We start from the raw sequence: 19,273 nt of genomic DNA, 5'->3' as shown, positions 1-19,273 counted from the left end.
CACAGATAATTAGTGTACTTATATATTGCACTGTTTTTTATATATGTAATAAAGAAAAAAACAAAACCAAATTCTAGTAGTATTTACAGAAGGCTTAATAGTATAACAAGCTGTACTTGCATTGGAGTTATATATATATGAATGTAATTTACTAAGTTGATTTACTATTTATTCCAGTAACTAAAAACCTAATTTGTACTTTCCTTACTTGCAACTTGTTTTCCTAACTATTCTGACATTCCAAAGGAACTGTCCTTAAACAGACAACATTCCTTTAATTCTGAACAATAGAGGAGGAAGTGCAGGTTAGAAAGTTAAGCCAGATCTAATTTCACTTAAAGGTGAGGAATAAAACATTAGCAAGTCTCCCTTTCACATGTACCAATTCTGTCACCACTCCAATATGGTACAGCATAATTACTGCATGTGCTCCTTCATTTATGGCACAGACATCTCATCTGGGCAATTTATTTTGTACTGTTTTTTTTAAAAAAGTTGTCCTAAAATCAGATAAATGTGTGAATACCCAATGGTAATAGATTAAATATAAATCTTTTACACTGACAGCCAGGTCATTTTTTTTAAAGCGGTTGGGGGGAGTGTAGTTATTGCACCTCCTAAACAAAAGGAGAAAAATACAGCTTTCCACCAGGATGACTGGCTACTCACAAGGGTTTTTGCTTTTAACTCTGGTTAATTACCCTTGGAATGCTCCAGACTCCTTGGAATAAGGGGAAGTGGCAACACACATTCAAATAAGCAGGACGCAATAAAGACAATGAACAGTCAGACAGCAGTCTGATGAAGGCAGTGAGCTAGACATTTTACAACAGGGAAATGCTTCGGTCGAAATACAGTATTTAAGGTGTACGCACCATAAGACAGCAAGTGTGAGAAGACGGATTTTAACACTATAAATGAGGTAGATTAATGTTAACATAATTTAAGAGATATTACTATTATTAAACAAATGATTTTATTAGCAGTAAAGGAACTGACAATTATGCTTTACTTGCTAATTCTCACTCTCCGGCAAAGGGAAAAATAAACAGATACTTTCTTTTCAGGAAAAGTTTAAGTGAAAGGCTATCAAGACCTTTCCTGAGCTACAGAGGCATGACATGAGAAATAATGTTTAATTATTAGAGGGGAATTATCTGTGTGGCTGAAAATGATGAATCTTTTTCAAACAGCACCAAGTGTTTCAATACGCTAACAAAACATAGATGCTATCTATTTGGATTATATAATTGATTATAACATAACAATGAGGAATAGGTTTGTTCTACCTTTATTTAGCTATTTTTTCTTCTTTCCACTGCAGTTTTAAATTAAACAGTATATTCTGGATTGGACAGACAGACTCCACATGTTTATGCTTTCAAATGATATTTTTGTTTGAAATAAACGTTGTAGGTAAATTTTATAATATTGTAGAAAATTTACAAAATCTAAAAAAAAAACAATTATTAAGGATTTATCATGTTACTTACATGATTTTAAAGTAATATAACAACCCTAAAATACACTGCTGCTATTTCCACCATACGTAAAATATTTTTTTGTACAGCAATTCAATTTTGTAAAGGCTATATTTATATTTAATGTTTCTATATATTCCATGCATTTAAACAAAAACATTAATTTTAATCTTATCATAAATATTGCAAACTAAGAATTAACATTAAAATCAATCGACATTTTACAGTAAATGTAGCTATCATTGTTGGAATCATTTGAACTTGGTGATAAAATGTAAAAATTCGGCAAAAATGTGCATTTTTAATGTTATCTGACATTTGTTCTAAATTACAGAAATGTAGTCTGCATAATTATATATATAATTATTGAAATGTAAAACCTGAACCTTAAAAAATGAATTTACACTTGTACATAAATACAGTATGGCTTTGAACATATGAACCCCATTCTACGTTAATTCTTATGTTTGTGCTAATCTGAATAAAGTGGTGAACAATAAAAGTTTCATAAAAAAACAAATCTCAGGAAAGAAGTGCAATAATTACATTATTATTCAATGTATATATCATATATCAATGTATCCCAATATATCCATATATTATCGAACTTAACACTAATTATTATACACTGATTTAGTTAAAAAATAGGAAGTAGTGAGAAGACATTAAATCTTAGATCATTAAAAAGGTATGGGCACAAATTCAATATAAAAGCATATACATCAAGAAGCTTATGAAGACCAAGCATGTAAATTAGCCATAAGAAGGTAAAATCAGAAAAGCAGTTTAATAAAAAAAGAAAATGAGAAAACAGAACTTATTAGATTAATCAATGCATTTTCTATAAATGCATATTTATTTTTCAATGCTGGTGTTATCTTAAGTGTATCCATAGATGTTGCAGCTTAATTCCTAAAGACCTAAAGAATGAGAAGTCAGACAGAGGACAGTTACAGTATTCTGCTAAGAAGCTAGAATAATGTAGTAATGAATACAATCACGTTTTTGAAAGTTACACATTAAAGCTAGTGTTTATTCTACAGTTCTGAAAGTGCTTCAAGTGCACCTCAATATCTAATGTTAATTGCCTTAATCTAACTGTCTAAAAGACTGGGATAAAGCTGGTAGGACTTTATGGCAGCATACCTGTAACACAGCAGTTCCGGCACACTTAATTTCTTTCTAATCTCTAAATGGACTAAGAGTGGAACAATACTTTTATGGTCTTATCAGTGTTTTAATGTAACTAAGGGCAGGGGTTAATAGTCTTGGTGTTTCCTTTCTTAAAGAGAGACCAATGTTATGTTTCCAGTGTGTGTTTTTAAGATATCAGGTTTATATGAACCCATGACAGTTTGCAAAACATCTAGGCAATTGCAAGCACACCCAGCAATGTCAGTCAGACTTATCCATATTAGCTGTTTGTTGGTTTATTTGTCAATTCTTTGAGCACAAAAGCGATTATTATTTCAATTCACTTAATGCTGCAAATACAGCTGTTGAATGAAAACAATTCCAAGTGGCTGACACCTATGATAAACAAAAAATGTATACAAGTAAATGCAAAGTTTGTGATTTTTTTCAATTAAACACAAAATAAGCATCAAACAAGTAATTAAGCTTGAAATTGTATCAGTATGACAAAAACAAAATACATTTCATTTGGAAAACCTAGTTTCTCTATATGAACTATGCTGGCTTGATTCAGCACCTGCCCCCCCCCCCTCCCTCCCCATCCCCTGCCCCCCACCGACATACACCATAACCCCATAGCTCTCAATAATGTAAATATGTGGCACTGTTAATATCTGAACCAGGCCACACTGTAAGCAGCTTGTCTGTTAAATTCAAGCTTTTTATGGTATTGGAGTATACCTTTTTTCCTAAGTGCTCTCTCTTTTAAAAAATCTCAAGGACATGGTATCAATAAAAATGAATAACAGATAAAACACAGAGTATAAATTAAGTTGAAAAAATATTTGCCTTTTAGAGAAATCTGTGAGGTTTAAATGGTAAAAAGAATGTGCTCACTTTTTCTTCCAGAGGTACAAGGCAATGCTACTGTTTCAGTACTTTGCCTGACAGGTAGCTGTGCTATGTATTGAGCAGTAAGTACACACTACAGGGAAGCACATTGTCAGTCAACAACACAACAAGACAGACAGATATAGCTCACAACACAACACAGAAAACAAAAGTACACATGCAACAGCAAGAATTTAAGACAAACAAAACTGTCTATAGGTAAAACATTAGGCATAATTTCCAAAGAGAAGAATAAAAATCAAAATGTACCTACTCTTCTTCGGAGTGCAGGGAAAAACACTCTGGCAGGCAAAGTTCTACCGAATCCATGTGCGCTCTGCAACCATAATTTGAGCAAACCCCCTCTATAAATCAAAGTTTTTCCTGACAGAGCAGTGCAATTAACAGAAATGTTCTCCTGGTGACAAGCCTATAGGCATAGCCAGTTGGGACCAAAAGCTCTCGCACTCTTCTAATCAAGGACTTAAAGCCACGATTGGAGCTCATTAATATGAAGTAAAGCTTTGCATATGTAGTCCCTCTGGCCCATCCAGACGCCAGATTGGTGGCTTCCTAGCCAATTGGAACCGGACAGGGCACTGCCTGCACATACTGAGGGGAACTGAGCAGGTGGAGTGGGTGGAGAGAGACAAAGAGAGAGAGTGTGCCTGAGAGAGAGAGACAAGACAGAGAGATGGAACAGGGTGAGAGAAAGAAAGGGGGGCTTTAAAGAACCAGCACATTCTCTTTTTTAAGACAATGCTTATCAGTTCAAGGTGTCAAGCTTAGAGATAAAACCTTTCAGACTTTGACAAACACAAACCATTGTGAATGAGAAATGTGATGCACGATGAACATCATTTGTGTATGTCTGAGTGTGCACGTGTTTAATATACATGAATAAATACAAACATATCAACATTGATAAGGAAAGAAAAAAATATAAACAACAAAGTGAACAGAAGTATGCATAAACTCTTGCTAATTACCAGTTGTGGTGTAGGGGGCTATGAGCACTAAAAACAACTTTTGTATCAGAGCTTTGTGGCCACATAATCTGTTAAAAAAATGGGTTTTAAGGCCTCAGTCAAATTTCCAGATTAGACTGACTTTTAATTGAAATACAAAAAAGGAGCAGTTAACAGTAAAAAAAAAGGAAAAAAAAACTACTTAATTAAAGCAATGTAACCGTCCACTGTAAAGTTTAATTAAGGCATTCACAACATGGAAGACAGTAAATTGGTAAAACTAATTTAATGCCAATGAATGCTGGCTTCTAGGTTTAAGCGAAGAAGCTAATTAACTTACCCAAGCTGTACAACAAAGTCAAACTCAAGCCAGTTTGTCTTTTGGTATTAGAATTAAAACCAAAGAACCTCTGACTAACACAACCAAGTAACTGTTATCATGGGTTTATATTTCCTCTGTTTCCTAAAACAAAACAATAGGAATTATACATAGCTACAAAGGATAGATGTCTTCCATGAATTAATATTAAAAAAAACCTTAACAAATTAAACTAAGTCAGACCTCGTTCTTTGTTATTAAACCCTTCCTGCACATATTTTCTGTGCTTGCTTGATATTTTTTGTCTCAGACAACCGCTGAATTTCCACAACCAGCAGGGAATATATTGCTGCTTTCTCAGAGGACTTCTATTCCCTACTGATCAGAAAATTCAGGAGCTACACCAGTCTGCTAACTATTGTATCTCACAACCGTGTCCGAATGGGAAATTGTCTCTACATTTTATCTTTATACTTCAAGGGATTTGAATCCCATCCTCCTGGAACAAGTAAAGATATTTTGCTTTTTGCAATAACCTACATGTCCCATCTCCTACCTTTATTTTGAATTCCTAAACATAAAATGAATTCTCATGCATCCTTAACTGCCATTAGGATATATTATCGGGCAATTCAAACACTGTTCAAAAACACAATCTCCAACAGTTCAGCTAATTTCTAAGGGCTACAATTTTGCTTCTGAAATTAATTGCTAGTAAGAATTTATAGCTACACCCCATGCTGAATTTGCAGATAAACAAAAGACTACAGGCATTTTGAGCTGGCAAAACAAAAAGAGAAAAGGGGTTTGAGTGCTGAATTTAAACAATTTAATAATAATAAATACTGTTGTTGTTAATAATTATTGATCTTGCTGTAACTGCATATTAATTGATTACTTGTATTTAACACACACTCTGTCTTGTGTTCTTAGGAATGCAGATGTCTGTGTTGTGAATCAGATTTTAAAGATGCATTTTTACCCTCTAAAGCTGCAGTTCATTTCAAATAGGGCAGATGTGAGACACAGTTAGACATAAACCATAATGTTCAATAAGAAATAAATACAAAAAATAATATCCTTTCTGTTTAATTACAAAAGTAGCTTGGTGTAAAAAAATAATTAATAATAACAACATATTACTATATATTCATCTGAATTCCTAAACTTATCAAATTAAATGTAACTGATATTTAATTAATATTTATCAGAGATTGTGTAAAATATGGTCAAGTAAATAAATGCCATAACTTAAACTATAATTTTGAAAAAAAGAGATGTGAGGAGAAAGGGGAGGATAAGTTTGAGTTATCACTTACAGTACTAAAGTGTTTTCACTGTTCTCTAGACCACTACAATGAATTCAGCAGGACAGTAGTGCCATCGGAGCTGTAATTGTCTTTATGGATTTCATGCACAATGAATCATTGTGGGCTCCCAAGCTACATTTCAACACTCTTCAGTCTTCTGCAATACAACTACTTAATTTTGCTTCTATACATTTACATAAACATAGGTCCATACAGTATAAATTTCATATTTGTGTACAGTACTGTATATGCACCAAAAATAGTTAGTCTCTTAATGCTTTGACACTCAGTAAATCTTTACACAAGATGAAAAAACATCAATAATACCACACAGAACCAGGCTACATTCAGCTCAACCAACTCTTTACAGAAACATTAAACAACACCAAACTTATGTACATATCATATTGCACTTAGCACATAAATATACCCACATGCTTATATATGTTTCTTGCAATATTATACATTTCTTCTGCATCTCATCAGAAAATATAATGGAATGCCATGATGTACGTCTTATAACCAATTATAAAATGAGTAATTTTCACCATTAAAATGTGCACATACTGTATTTGCCATTAGGTGTTATTTCTGAAAACCACAGGCTCTGTGCCGTGAAAGTGACATTTGCTAAATAATTGTTATGTAATGAGCATTGATTTAAATGTGATAATTCTGACAGATTACTGTTACAGTAGATACAGTATTTAGATCCTTTATTTAATGCTTTTTCAATCTTTCTTGAAAAATATTTTATATCTGGTAATGTGCAAAATAAGGATTATGAAGGAAGGTGTTTTTTTCCTAACATATCATGAAATCACCTCCTTTGTATCTTCCAGTGGCAAGCACTGATTACCTTTGTAAGATGTCTTTTTAATTTTTTTTTCTGTACACGAATCATGTCTCACATCCTCCTCTGCAAGAAATGCAAGTAGGTCCACTAAGTTAAAATGGATTTATGAAGAATTTTGTAGACAAGTAGACTACTCATTTAAAAAAAAAAAACTGTGGTTAAAGATGCAATAGCTAAGCACATCAGACAAATAGATGACATAGTCTAAATGATGCATTCAGCATTATTCATCTGCTTAAAAACCGAGTATTTTTAACAGCTGTGACTGAAAGCAGAATGAAATAGATAAAGAGCTACAAATCTTAGATAAAGACATACACTGTAATTATATTTCATGTAAAATGTTTTTTATTTCTTTTCTGAAGCTATAAATTTAATTCAGATCTCACAATGGTGTTGTTTTTTTCTCAGATCACTGTTGACGGGACTCATTTTGAGAGTAAGCTTGGAGATGGAAGAAACAAAATTGTCAAGAAAAAATGGTATCTCTAGAAAACACTTATTTGAAGCAAAACACACCTTCTCAGCTCTTTTAAGTTAGATAAATTACTGAATTTAGTACTGTGTTGTAAAAGGTACCACAAATGTTCACAAAAAACGTGTAAACTGCAATAGGACAAATAATTGGACATGAGAAAGCTCTCAAAAAGGTTGACCTAACAGTGGAATAGTAGAGAGAGGAGTATACAGTTCCATGATGGCAGCTTAATACATTAGCATGATTAGGAATGCTTTACAGCAGCTTGAAAGAGGGCTGCCCAAAACTGAAGCTTTAGTTGCCATTTTTTATTTACTACTTTGAAGGTCCAGGAACAAAGTCAATATACTGAACAGTACCTATATTGCCCTGAAAATTTGCATATCTTACTTTACACCCATCATGCTTTTTCTAGTTACTGAGCTTGAGGACATAATAGTAGGAGAAAGGAAAAAAGGAATGGTTAACCCTGCCAGAGCTGTCGCTGACAGTATTGGGAGTCTGTGGAACCACAGACAATAGAAATAAAAATAAGAAAAATGAACAGCACCATCTTCAGCAGTCAGAACAAAACTTGAAGCAAAACTTTTAAGTTCTAAGCATCAATGTTCATGCTAAATTAAAATCTATCCACTTCAAAGGAAACACAAACAGAACAAAAAATATTTTTCTTCTATTTACGTCAGTATTGACATCAATAAGAAAGTTACAACTTTAATTTAACCTTAGGAATAAGATATCTTTGGGGCTACAGGCAACCAAATAATACTTTGAAAAGCTTAAAGATTTTACCAAGAAAAAATTATCAAGCCATACTCACCAAATGTGACCATATTGGGATACCCTCTAATATGTTCACTTAGTCTCAGGTTTAATATGTAAACAAAATTGAACATGGTAAGCAGTGCTAGTTAAATACTAGAAGCAGTGAACATAAGAAAAACTACATGTGCATATTTTTAGACCCGTGGAACAGCAAGAAGCCTTCATATAATGATTTTAATGTCACACAAAAGCATGGTTCTACCAGGATATTGTTTATGCACTTTTTCACAGCATTGTATATCTAAAACATATTTTTAATGATGGGTTTACACATTTAACTCATTATTATTGGTATTTATTTTTAATTATTCTTTTTGTGGCTTGAAACGTTCCTATGTACATTTCTTAGTGCAGTTTGAACGATATACTGTACTCTTGCACACAGCTCCTAAATCACTTACTGTAATCACATTTTGCTTGAATGAAAAGCAGTACATTAAAAAGAAATCAGAAAATTAAAGAAACTAGAGAATAAAATCTAGTCTGTCTCAACCTTTTTGCCAGGTCCTGGCTAATCTCTAAAGCAGAGAGACAATGAAGCAGACGGTAGTACCAGTTTTTGACCATGCAGTTCTGAGTTGGGCAGAGGTATTTGGACTTGAGCAGCAGGATGCCGTTCAGTGTCAAGAATGTATTGATTCAATTAGAGAGTCTCACTCCTGAACACCCGTCCCTCTCTAATGTCAGATTTCCATATCCATACCAGCAAAGCACCTGAGTGTACGAGGCACAGCTTTTTCACAGCTACCATATAATAGCAGCACTCCACTCCTTGACCCTTGTAACTTCATGAGCTTTTCTTTTTAGTTAAAATCAACAATGACATTTAGAGTATTATTGTTTTCACACAATGTATGAAGAATGTGGGGTAGGATAACAGCAGTAAAGCAATGCTTCATACTCCTATATTTCCATGTACAGTACTTCTTACAGTGTTAAAACATAAATTGAAATTGAAGTATTGGAAAAAGCCCTCAAATTTTTCTTCTCTCCCAAGATACATGCTATAAACTATTAAGAGACTTTTAGGTCAATAATCTTCACTTAGGAGTAGTAGTCATAGATGTAGTAACAGTAGTAGAAATAACAACAACAATAATCATTCATCTATCACCCATTATGGCTTAGTCACGGTAAGGATCCCAGCATCCCAGATATTCTGGAAGCAAGCACTGCAATGTACAGTAAGACTATATCCTGTATTTTTATCTCTTTCCAAGTAAAACATGAGTTTTCCTGCACTGCTTCCATCTATTGGCTTCATTAAGTTGCTAATAAGATTAAACAGGCAAAGAAATTCCTTAAGTCTTCTTCTTTACTCACAATAATAGCTTCTAATCCCTAATGTCTCCCTGAATACATCTTAACTTTCGTATGCATGGCAAGGAACAACTGATTGCTGAAAATGTCAATACATGTCAATACGTCTCTTTTTCTCTAGCAATTTACAAAGAAGATTTGAGAACGTGCTTCGCTCCTGCTGTCTCTCTTTTTATTTCATGTATAATAATGCAGGGGGAGAACTGTACAAGTTTTGAGGTGACTTGCATATGTAAGTCTTTTTATTGATAAATATACCGTAGCTGTGGGGAAGCCAAACAATGTGAAGGATGGATGTTAAAACAAAAGGCTGTACTGTTCATGGTCTTTGTTTTAAAAATCAAACTTTTTCTCAGCTTTTGAAATGTTGATAAAGAATATGACCCCTGCGGTCACAGCCTGTTGACATCTGCCCAGGAATTACTATGGCTTGCTTAGCTTTGCATCAATCTTCATAGTCAATAGCGCAGAGCAAGTTCATTTAGGTCACATGTCACCAGTCTGTGCTCAAAACAAGCCCCATCTTGTCAATGTTATGGCATTTGGAATGCTTTAAACTCAACTTGTCATAACTAGGTCTTAATAAGTCCAGGACAGGGGTTATTTATTCATTTGTATGTGGATCATTGTTTGGTATTTGTGTCTACAGCATAGGAATAGGTGTGTAAACATTTTGTGGAGAATTTCCTATCACTTCCTGCAGCTGTCAAGATAGAATAAACAATACATACAACCACTTTAGATTCAATTTAAACTGACAATTAATTTTGAATAATAAATCCATTCTAAGGTAGTCATTATAAAAACTGATAGCACACAGCACTTTAAAAAAATAACAATACATGAATTTTCTAAAAAAAAACATATAAACCAACCATACTAATGAAATAAAAATAATAAAATTTAATAGCACAGAATGGAGACAAGACCGTCTTTTAAAGAATGATAAAAAAAACTAGATATATTTAGCTGTTTAGTAATAAGTAAAAATCATTGTTGTAGCAAAGGCTCTACATGTGGTGCACTGTCAAGTTGAGCTCAAGCACGCTACTTAGCAATGTAGCTACTATTATAGTAAAACAGTAAATGGATTCCCTGTGTAGCTGAGCCTTTGAATGCTGAAAAGCAACAAATGGCACAGAGCAAGATCTCACTGTCCCACCCCCTGAAGAGGACATGGGCTGTGGCAGAGCACAGCCTCTCAAACGCCAGGACCTGTAAGAGCCGCCTGCACTCAGACGATCTGCATTCATCTGGCAGGAATCAGGCTTTCTCAATCCTAACCCAGTATCGAGCGATTAGATGAGACCACTGTTTGGCAACAAGCACAGTGGGGAGTGTGCTGTGTATTAGTACACAAGAACACAGTGTGTCTTCCTAACAGCACCACTGAGAGCCTGCTGCTGTAATCTCTCGGCTGCTGCTCAGATTTAGGAAAAAAAAGCTGTTTGTTGTCAGCCAGTTAATGTCGTAATTTTGTCTGGAGTAACCTCTTGGATATGAGTTAGCAAACATTTAAAAAAGATACAACCTAATTGTTTAAAACAGACAGTTTTTAATGCACAAAACTTTTCTCTAGGGTTAGTGAAACTAAACTAAATGGACTGTTTTTTTCCCCAATATTTTTAATATTCACTAAAATATGTATTTACAAAATTAGTGCATTTATTCTTATTTCTAGGAAATAAAAAAACTTATACATAATTTGAAATTAGAAATACAATAACTTGATCACTGCCGATTATTTAGAAACGCTTGATCCTAAGACATAAAAAGAGTCTACATGCAATTTCATTATGAACAACAGAGGGAGCTACTGGCTGTAAACTGATGATTATGTTGGCAAGAAAGCTATCTGTGAAGTGGTTAAGTTTCAATTCAATACCCAAATTCACACTTTAAAACTGATGTACACCACTAGGCTTTTGCTACTTCTATTTCTATTTCTGTTATGTCCGTTCCTTATTTTTTATTAGACTATATTCTATATTTCTCAGCATGAATGTAAGCAAAAGTCCATTCGCTGGATATAAAAAATGAAATCTAGGTTTTTTCACAAACATAGATTCTAGATTATAATATCTTTGTATTGTACTGCTGCCTTTATGAAACACTTTCTAGCCTCTGATGAGCACTCTTCCGTGTGGTGGCAGCTCAGTATATCCTTTTTTAGGGAAAGATACACAGCTGAGAATGCTGTATATGTATCTAGATAGCTCAAATTGTGCATTAAGTACAAAAAAATCCAGTATTATTGAAATAACTTGGTAAAAGAAAATGTCAACTGTTCAGACAAATCAGCATATTTGACAAAAATACCTTATTACAATTTTAAGAACATTTACAAAACAGAGAAGGCCATTCTGCCCATCTAGCCCATTTGGTCATTAGTAGTTAATTAATCTGAAGATCTCATTCAGTCATTTCTTGAAGCCAGTGTAGTGGCTTTAACAACAATTTACCAAGCAGCATATCCCTCATCGCCAGCTGTACAGTTTTCGTGATAAAAAGAGTACTGGTTATGCTATCAACAAACTTGTGAGACAAGGTGCTCTTCAACGTCTGCAGGAAGCTGTTAAACAGCAAGAGGATATTTAACGATACAAAATGTATGAATGTAGGGGTCAGAGTGAAGAAAAATTAACAGTGCTATCCTCTTCCTAAGACATTAAATGACAATGGAGTCAAGACAGACTTACTACAAGAGTGACAATTTGTGTTTTGGAGGGTCTGCATAGGTATACTATCAACAAATATTAATAAAGAGAAGACATACTGTACTGTAGCTTTATCAGTACGACATACACTGTTTGCCATTTAAACATCTAGCAATCCATTTTGATAAATCTGAAAATATAGAGCATGGAACGTAGGTAAAGGCATAAATCAAAGGATTTGCCTGTGTCAGATCCTCTACTTTTGTTTCAGTTTTTACTTATTTTTAGAATATATTTAATGTTTTTACAGAATTTTCAGAGGCTCTGTATAGATACACATAAAAACAGCAAAATGCCTCAATCTTAACACAATTATTATGCACTGGGGAAATAAAGAAAAAAAGGACATCACTACATACAGTATAAGCAGGTTTCCTTGGAAGTGAAATGACTTGTTGAACTACTACTCCCTGATACTTCCTTCTTAAAACATGTGAGAACAAACCACTATTATAAAAGAAATAACACAAGGTTATGGTAGCTTGAAATGAACAACTGGCTAAGTAATCTAATGGTATATCAGCAGGTACAATTGTCACATGAAGGAAAGTGCCAATTTCAAAGCCCCCCTGCCACTCTGGTGTGATAACAGCCTCTCTCTGCCCATGGGAGGGCTGAATCCAATGGCAGCTAACCTTTCTTTGATATTCTGACTGCTGTTACCATACGCTCCTCCTGCACAGAACACACTGCTCTAGATCAACTGAACAGGTTTTCTTCAAGAGAACCCCCAGCCTCCCAGCAGAAAACAGAAAATGAAAGGGCTTTTGCACAAGATTATTAGTTACCAGCTTTGATTTAGTGTAACACAGGAGCTACAACAAGAATAAAATATCCAGGAAAAACTGAAAGCCAGTTTAGGGGAAAGACCTTTAATCGGAAAGTCTACAAGAGTCCATATTCAGCCCAACTTTGATTACCCTTTGCTGAAATGCAATCATTTATTACTTTGTATGTTCACCTGCCCAGAACAGGACTCTCTAGGTAGATGAACTATGATTTTCTATTTGTAATGATACAACTGGGGCATGTTTGTAGTTTATTATCATCCTATATCTGTATTCAAGCCTGCCTGAGCTTTTCTGTGAGTCAGGATCCTGAAATGACATCATTTATTGGAGAACTATACATCTCATTTGGCTTTTGGAACACGTAGAATCAGGTTGTCATGGGTTTTTTTTACCACCAAAATGCAAGGCACAGCACTTTCTGTGAAAGAAAAATCAAAATGTTAAAGTCAAAGACCTAGTAAACAAATATTGTGTGCATGTGTTAGGCAGAGGAGGGGGGGTTAACGTGATTGAAAACTGGTTATAAAAAAAAACTTGTGTTAATACTGGTGTTAAATAAAGAATTCTAAATTCTCAGGTTTGGAAAAGAAAACTAAAACCAGTAAAATCAGTGTGGTAAATTAATTCCTGTGTGGCAAAATGGTACAGTGGTTAGACTTAGGCCCTAAAGTGTTGGGACCCTGGGTTCAAATCTGGTTCTGGGTTACTATTTGGATGGAGTTTGTATGTTCTCCCTGTGTTTGCATGGATTTTTACCAGGTGTTCAAGTTTCTTCCCACAGTCCAAAGACATACAGTACTGGTTTGTTAATTGGCTTCTGGGAAAACTAGCCCTAGTGTGAGTGTCTGTGTGTACCTGCAAGGGATGGATGGATGTTTTCCTTTACATGGATATATAGATCTATGTTATTTTTAATAAAAAATCTATACAATGTTAAACAAAGTAAAGTTCACAACTTGCTAAATATTTTGAATTTATGGTAGAAATCACAGTGACCACATTCAAACCTTAAATTAAAAAAAAAGCAAAACAGCAGTTTGGTTATGTTAGTGCCATTATAATAATCTTTATAACGATAGCATAGCAGTAATGAGCTAGTATGTCTAATGAACATAAATGCAAGAGTATACTTGTAGAAAACCCCTAGGTTCTTATGAACACAGTGAATGAGAGAAGGTATCTAAAAAAAAACAAGAACAATACAGACTCACCTTTGTAATGAAAAAAATCAGGCTGTTAAATGTGGATATAAAAATCACATAAGGTTTTCTTACATACCCAGTGTAATGTGTCTGGAAGTATAATTATACTTTTGCAAAAGTTAGAATCCAGATAAAAATTACTTCAGAAAAATAAACCCCATATGAGGTAAAAGAGCAGAAAATGTATTTTTTAAAATATGTGCTGCTTAATTATTTACTTTTGAAACATGTTTAAAAAATATTTGATAATAGAAAAAATACTTCCTAGAAATGAAGCAAAAACATCAAGGAAAAGCCATAATATGCTTTGCTGTTAAAATAAGATGAGCTGCTGGACAAATCCCAATTTCTAAACCAAAGCTGCACAAGAGCCTGGAGTAGTTTTCACTCCTGACTTTAAGAAACCTACAATGCAACAGTGGCAAGATTCATGCAAAAAGCAAAGTTTTCTCTTCTTTTAAAAAAGACATCAGCTACAAACTGCCAACTGTAATGGGGGGTAGGAAAGATACAGTACATTTCTTTGTAAGTTAATTGAACTCCTAGATATGTGATACACATTAATGCTTTAAACAACCTTGCAGGCATAGATATTTGCAAATCACTTTGGTCCATAAAGAAGGAGAACTCTCTAATCTTTATCTAAGGTTGCAATTAAGACTTCACAGCTCCAGATATCTTTACTAAACCTCTGCTCTGCTGCTTTTTTTCTTTTTCTATTGCAGCGGAGTCAATTTAGCCTTCAAATATTACGTCTGACGTCTAATTGACCAAATAGATAACATTTTTTTAAATGCCAAACCAGACATTAGACCCCAGACTGTACAGGAATTACAGAGGAAACCTTATTAACACCACTGCTTCTATTCTTTGTCCAAAGCAAGATAAGGGTGAGTAAATATTTAAACAATAAACAAAGACCACAGACAGGCTTTGGCTTTGTGTAACATTTTTTTTTATTTTTATCTTTGTTCCCCTTTTCTTTCCATAACCTGCCTCACATTTCATACATTTATGCCTGTAACAGTTACTAGGGCAAAAACCACCATATTACTTGAAGCTACTGTACTATATTAACATAACAGAGTTTCACTTTAGAATAGTAGCATTGTATTTAATTAATTGGCAAACTGGGGAGAATTAGAAGTATTTTCATTTAAAATATGGCCCCTCAAGGAAACTACCACCATCTACAACTGTACTTTATGTCTAAGTTATATAGCACCATGCACAATAATTATATTTCTTTCACTTTGTTGCCTATGAGTTATCAGTACAGTATATGCATAAGGAGCAACAAAATATATGCTAGAACACTGACAAGAACTAGACACAGACTTCCAATTGTTACCTATCCTGAAAAAAAGATTCCTTGATTTCAGGGGCTTTTCACTTGCAGCATTTACAGTCGGAATGGGACTGTCATATTCTTCATAAGTCTTCATAAATGTATATTCAAAGTACCAATACAACTACCACACTGAACTGATCATAGATTTCTCTTTGTAACAGTAGACAGAGGGTAGCATTCCATATATTTAAACCTGAATTTATGTAGGCTTTGAGGCACTGTGTGATGGATTTACCTGACAACCAATGACTTTGTTACATGTCCATATAACAATGTATGATGTAAAATTTCATTTTACACAGAAACTACAGTACTTATCAATGATGCGCAATTTGCAGTAGAAAAAGCACTGAGCAACATCTTTCGGAGAGACTGGCATTGGTAAGCTACTCTCCCGCTTGCAAGCGTAATAAACAGCTCTTCTTTCACCAACACCCAGACTCTGATATTTTAATGTTTCATCAATACCAACTTTTCACTTTCTTTACATAACTGTTTCCAATAGTGGATATATTATTTTTGTAATACAGTTTCATTAATGCAGCTCTTAATTCACATTAAATGTCTTATAATTTTATTCAAAACAAAGTTACTCATCATTAAGTTATATTTCTTGTTGTACTTTTTTATTTTTTTATTTTGTACTTTAAAACTTAATCAACTGCATTCAATTACCATGTAATTGTAATTTGTAGTAAAATATACCATAATAATAATATATGACTTTGCTGTAAATAGGCTAAAATGGCAAAAGGCCTGACATATAGCAAAAAAAAAATACATCACTGTAAATTATATGTGAAGCTGAAAGACATGACTATTGGTTCCTTCTGTCTGGGTCCTCTTAACTCACCTGGAATCTTTCATACTACTCTCTATGATGTACAGTATTGGTAATTAGTTCATCAGTAAATAACATTTCAAATTTAAAAGAAGCCAGTAATTGCAAAAGTGCAAAAATGAATAGGTAATAAATACAAAAGAAGATGCCAGGATTTTACATAAATCGAGGACATCCTTTACAGCTGTACCCATTTGATAAATGCGGATAAATAAACCAGATTTTTTTATTTTCCACAATTATTCATTTTTTTCAGTATTTGTACATAACTCACACTTGCACAATACTTATACATAAGTCAGCACTAAAAGCAATAAATAAAGTGCTGTAAAACCACTAGTAAATAATTTGAACTTACTAAATAAATAAAGGAAACTATCAAATTAAATATTCTTCTTGATTACTTTATATTCCTTAACTAATACTGCTTTTCACTACAGCCAAAGTCTCTCTTTTCGACTGCGGCCTACTTAATATGGAAACCAGCCAATACTGTGCAAGATGCCATGGCCTCTTTCAGCTTTTTTACTTGTTTTTTAACTTTTATAGAGGCTATATAATCCTAATGAAAGGGACATTAATGCAGAAAAGCAAAATTAAGAAAACTACAGTATTTGATATAGCATTAAGAGTCAAGAAAGGGAACAGATCACTCAGCTTAAGTGAGCATGAGATCTCTAATTTAAAGAACCCTAAAAGAGAACCAAGCTGGCTCTTTACAGATCCTAACGTTATTCCAAATGGGCAAAATCAAGTGGCTCAACCAGGAAAGGCTCATGTACAGAAGCCAGCTAAAGTGGGTTTGTACCTAGGTTATTTTATTAGCCATTTGTGCTGGAAGCTTTATAATGTCATACAGACTGAACATTTTCTTTATGATTAAAATACATCAATTCTTTTTGTCTCTACAAAATTTCACACAGATGTGAGTTTACTGTAGAAGGTGACTATAATACGTTAACCAAATCCACTATGGATACAGCACAAAATGAAATTTCATTCTCTTCACTAAAGTTCTGTTGGCTTCTGAGTTATCAATGTGATGTGTGAGTGTAAAGCTCTTCCCTAAGTGTGGCCATATGTTTCTGTTGTACTAAATGTATTATGATATAATGTGAGGCAACAAAATCCTTTGTGCAACGATGATGACAATGTCATGTACAGCATTTTCAGATGCTTTTCTAAATTGGAGAACTCATTCTGGGACCATCCCCACACTGTCAGTTTGTTATCTTGGGGGTTCACAAACTTTTTCTCAGCCCTATAAAACGAACACAGCTACCTTCCATGAAAACAAGAACATAAGAACAGGTACAAAGAAAAAAATTTGCATAAAAAACAAAATGTGAGCAAACTGATACTTGCTTACCTTTTTGCCATTGACATCTAACAATGTAATTAAGCGTTACAACATTACAGCGCAAAGGAATATCAACAATTTTTAGGAAAGTATTAATAATGTTTAACAATGGCGGTGTGGTAGCTGTGTGGCTAATGATCTGCACCTGTGGTTGGAAGGTTGCTGGTTCGTATCCCGCGGCCGGCAGAGGAATCCTACTCCGTTGGGCCCCTGAGCAAGGCCCTTAACCCCAACTGCTCCGGGTGCGCTGTATAAATGGCTGACCCTGTGCTCTGATCCCAAGCTTCTCTCCCTGTCTGTATATCTGTGTGTCTCATGGAGAGCAAGTTGGGGTTTGTGAAAAGACAAATTCCTAATACAAGAAATTTTATATGGCCAATAAAGTGATCTTATCTTATCTTATAATGCATGGTAAAAAAGGTTTGGACAGCATGTTGAAACATTATGCCCACCTGTGAAGACAAGTTAGCCTAGTGTCAATTTCTTTCCCTTGCATTAAGCAAAAAAATAAAAATAAGCAAGACAAATGGTTATTCAGAAAACGCAAATAAAATCTGCAATAATGAAGCCTAAAAAATAAGTTCTTAATATTGCATTTCACATTCCCTTTTTCTTCATCTCTGCATCAATTCAATGTCACAAGCCAGTTTGAATTTCCTTCTTGTGCCTGTTCACTGAGTGAGGGCATGCCAGTCCAAATTTGTTGTTGCCAGTTTCCAATTTTCCTAAGACAGTCGTGCACATGTTCATTTGACTAAGAACACTGCTCTTGCACTGACCTTGTTCCAAGTGAACTTTGGATAGATATTTTTGGGCCACCCAACAATTCCAGTGATTCCTTGTCTTTGGGGCAACAGAACAGTTTAATTGTTTAATTGTTCTTTTAGCCCCCTCATTGATTGCAGACAAATATCCTGACATTTACATTATTGCATAGCTGGACTAAATTATAATTGCAGTGCTCATTTCTTAACAGTAAAACATTATTGTTGTACCCAATATTGCTTTTATTAAGATTTTCAAAGAAAGCTCCTCGAAATTGCCCCTTTTTTGAGGACATGTTTCTGTTATGTCCATGTATATTTAAAAATGTTGAAACTCCTGAAGCATTTTGACTGTTAATAAATTCTACTTTGTAAATTTCCCTTCATTTCTGTTTCTTGCCTTCCTTTTCCTTTCTCACTCATGTCTTCCTGAAGCGACAATACAGTATGTTTGAATATGGAAGCAGGAATATTGAAAGTGTGAATATTGGGAAACAGGTGGTTCCTACTTTCAAAACAAAATTATTGCAATAGCTGACATTAATTTGTGTTTTTATGCTAGATTTGCAAATTGCTTTTAAAAAGAACAGCTAAATGTTTTTATTTCAGTTACTTCCACTTTTTCAAAGGCTTTTCTTTAAAATTAAACTCTAGATACTAATGAT

At 34.1% G+C, this 19,273-nt stretch overlaps 1 protein-coding gene across 6 annotated transcripts in view; it reads right to left on the bottom strand.

Annotated features, from left to right (window-relative positions):
- Nucleotides 1–19,273, bottom strand: part of esrrga (estrogen-related receptor gamma a) — a 247,600-nt gene that overhangs the window by 95,222 nt on the left and 133,105 nt on the right. For 2 of the 6 annotated variants that reach the window (XM_088932939.1, XM_088932975.1), the window contains exon 1: nt 3,777–3,990. The exons of 2 other annotated variants lie outside the window; for them this stretch is intronic. Coding sequence is in view for 2 of the 4 variants with exons in the window: in XM_088932914.1 (XP_088789040.1) it covers nt 3,781–3,836 (56 nt within the window). In the remaining 2 variants the exon portion in view is untranslated. Of the gene's footprint in view, nt 1–3,776; nt 4,006–19,273 lie in introns of those variants that run through there. 2 more of the 6 variants (XM_088932914.1, XM_088932906.1) reach the window with 2 other exon arrangements.

Source organism: Atractosteus spatula, chromosome 2, assembly GCF_055471065.1.
Source record: "Atractosteus spatula isolate fAtrSpa1 chromosome 2, fAtrSpa1.hap1, whole genome shotgun sequence".
NCBI lineage: Eukaryota > Metazoa > Chordata > Actinopteri > Semionotiformes > Lepisosteidae > Atractosteus > Atractosteus spatula.
Note: the sequence above shows the minus strand (reverse complement) of the source record. Positions and strands in the feature narration are given on the sequence as shown.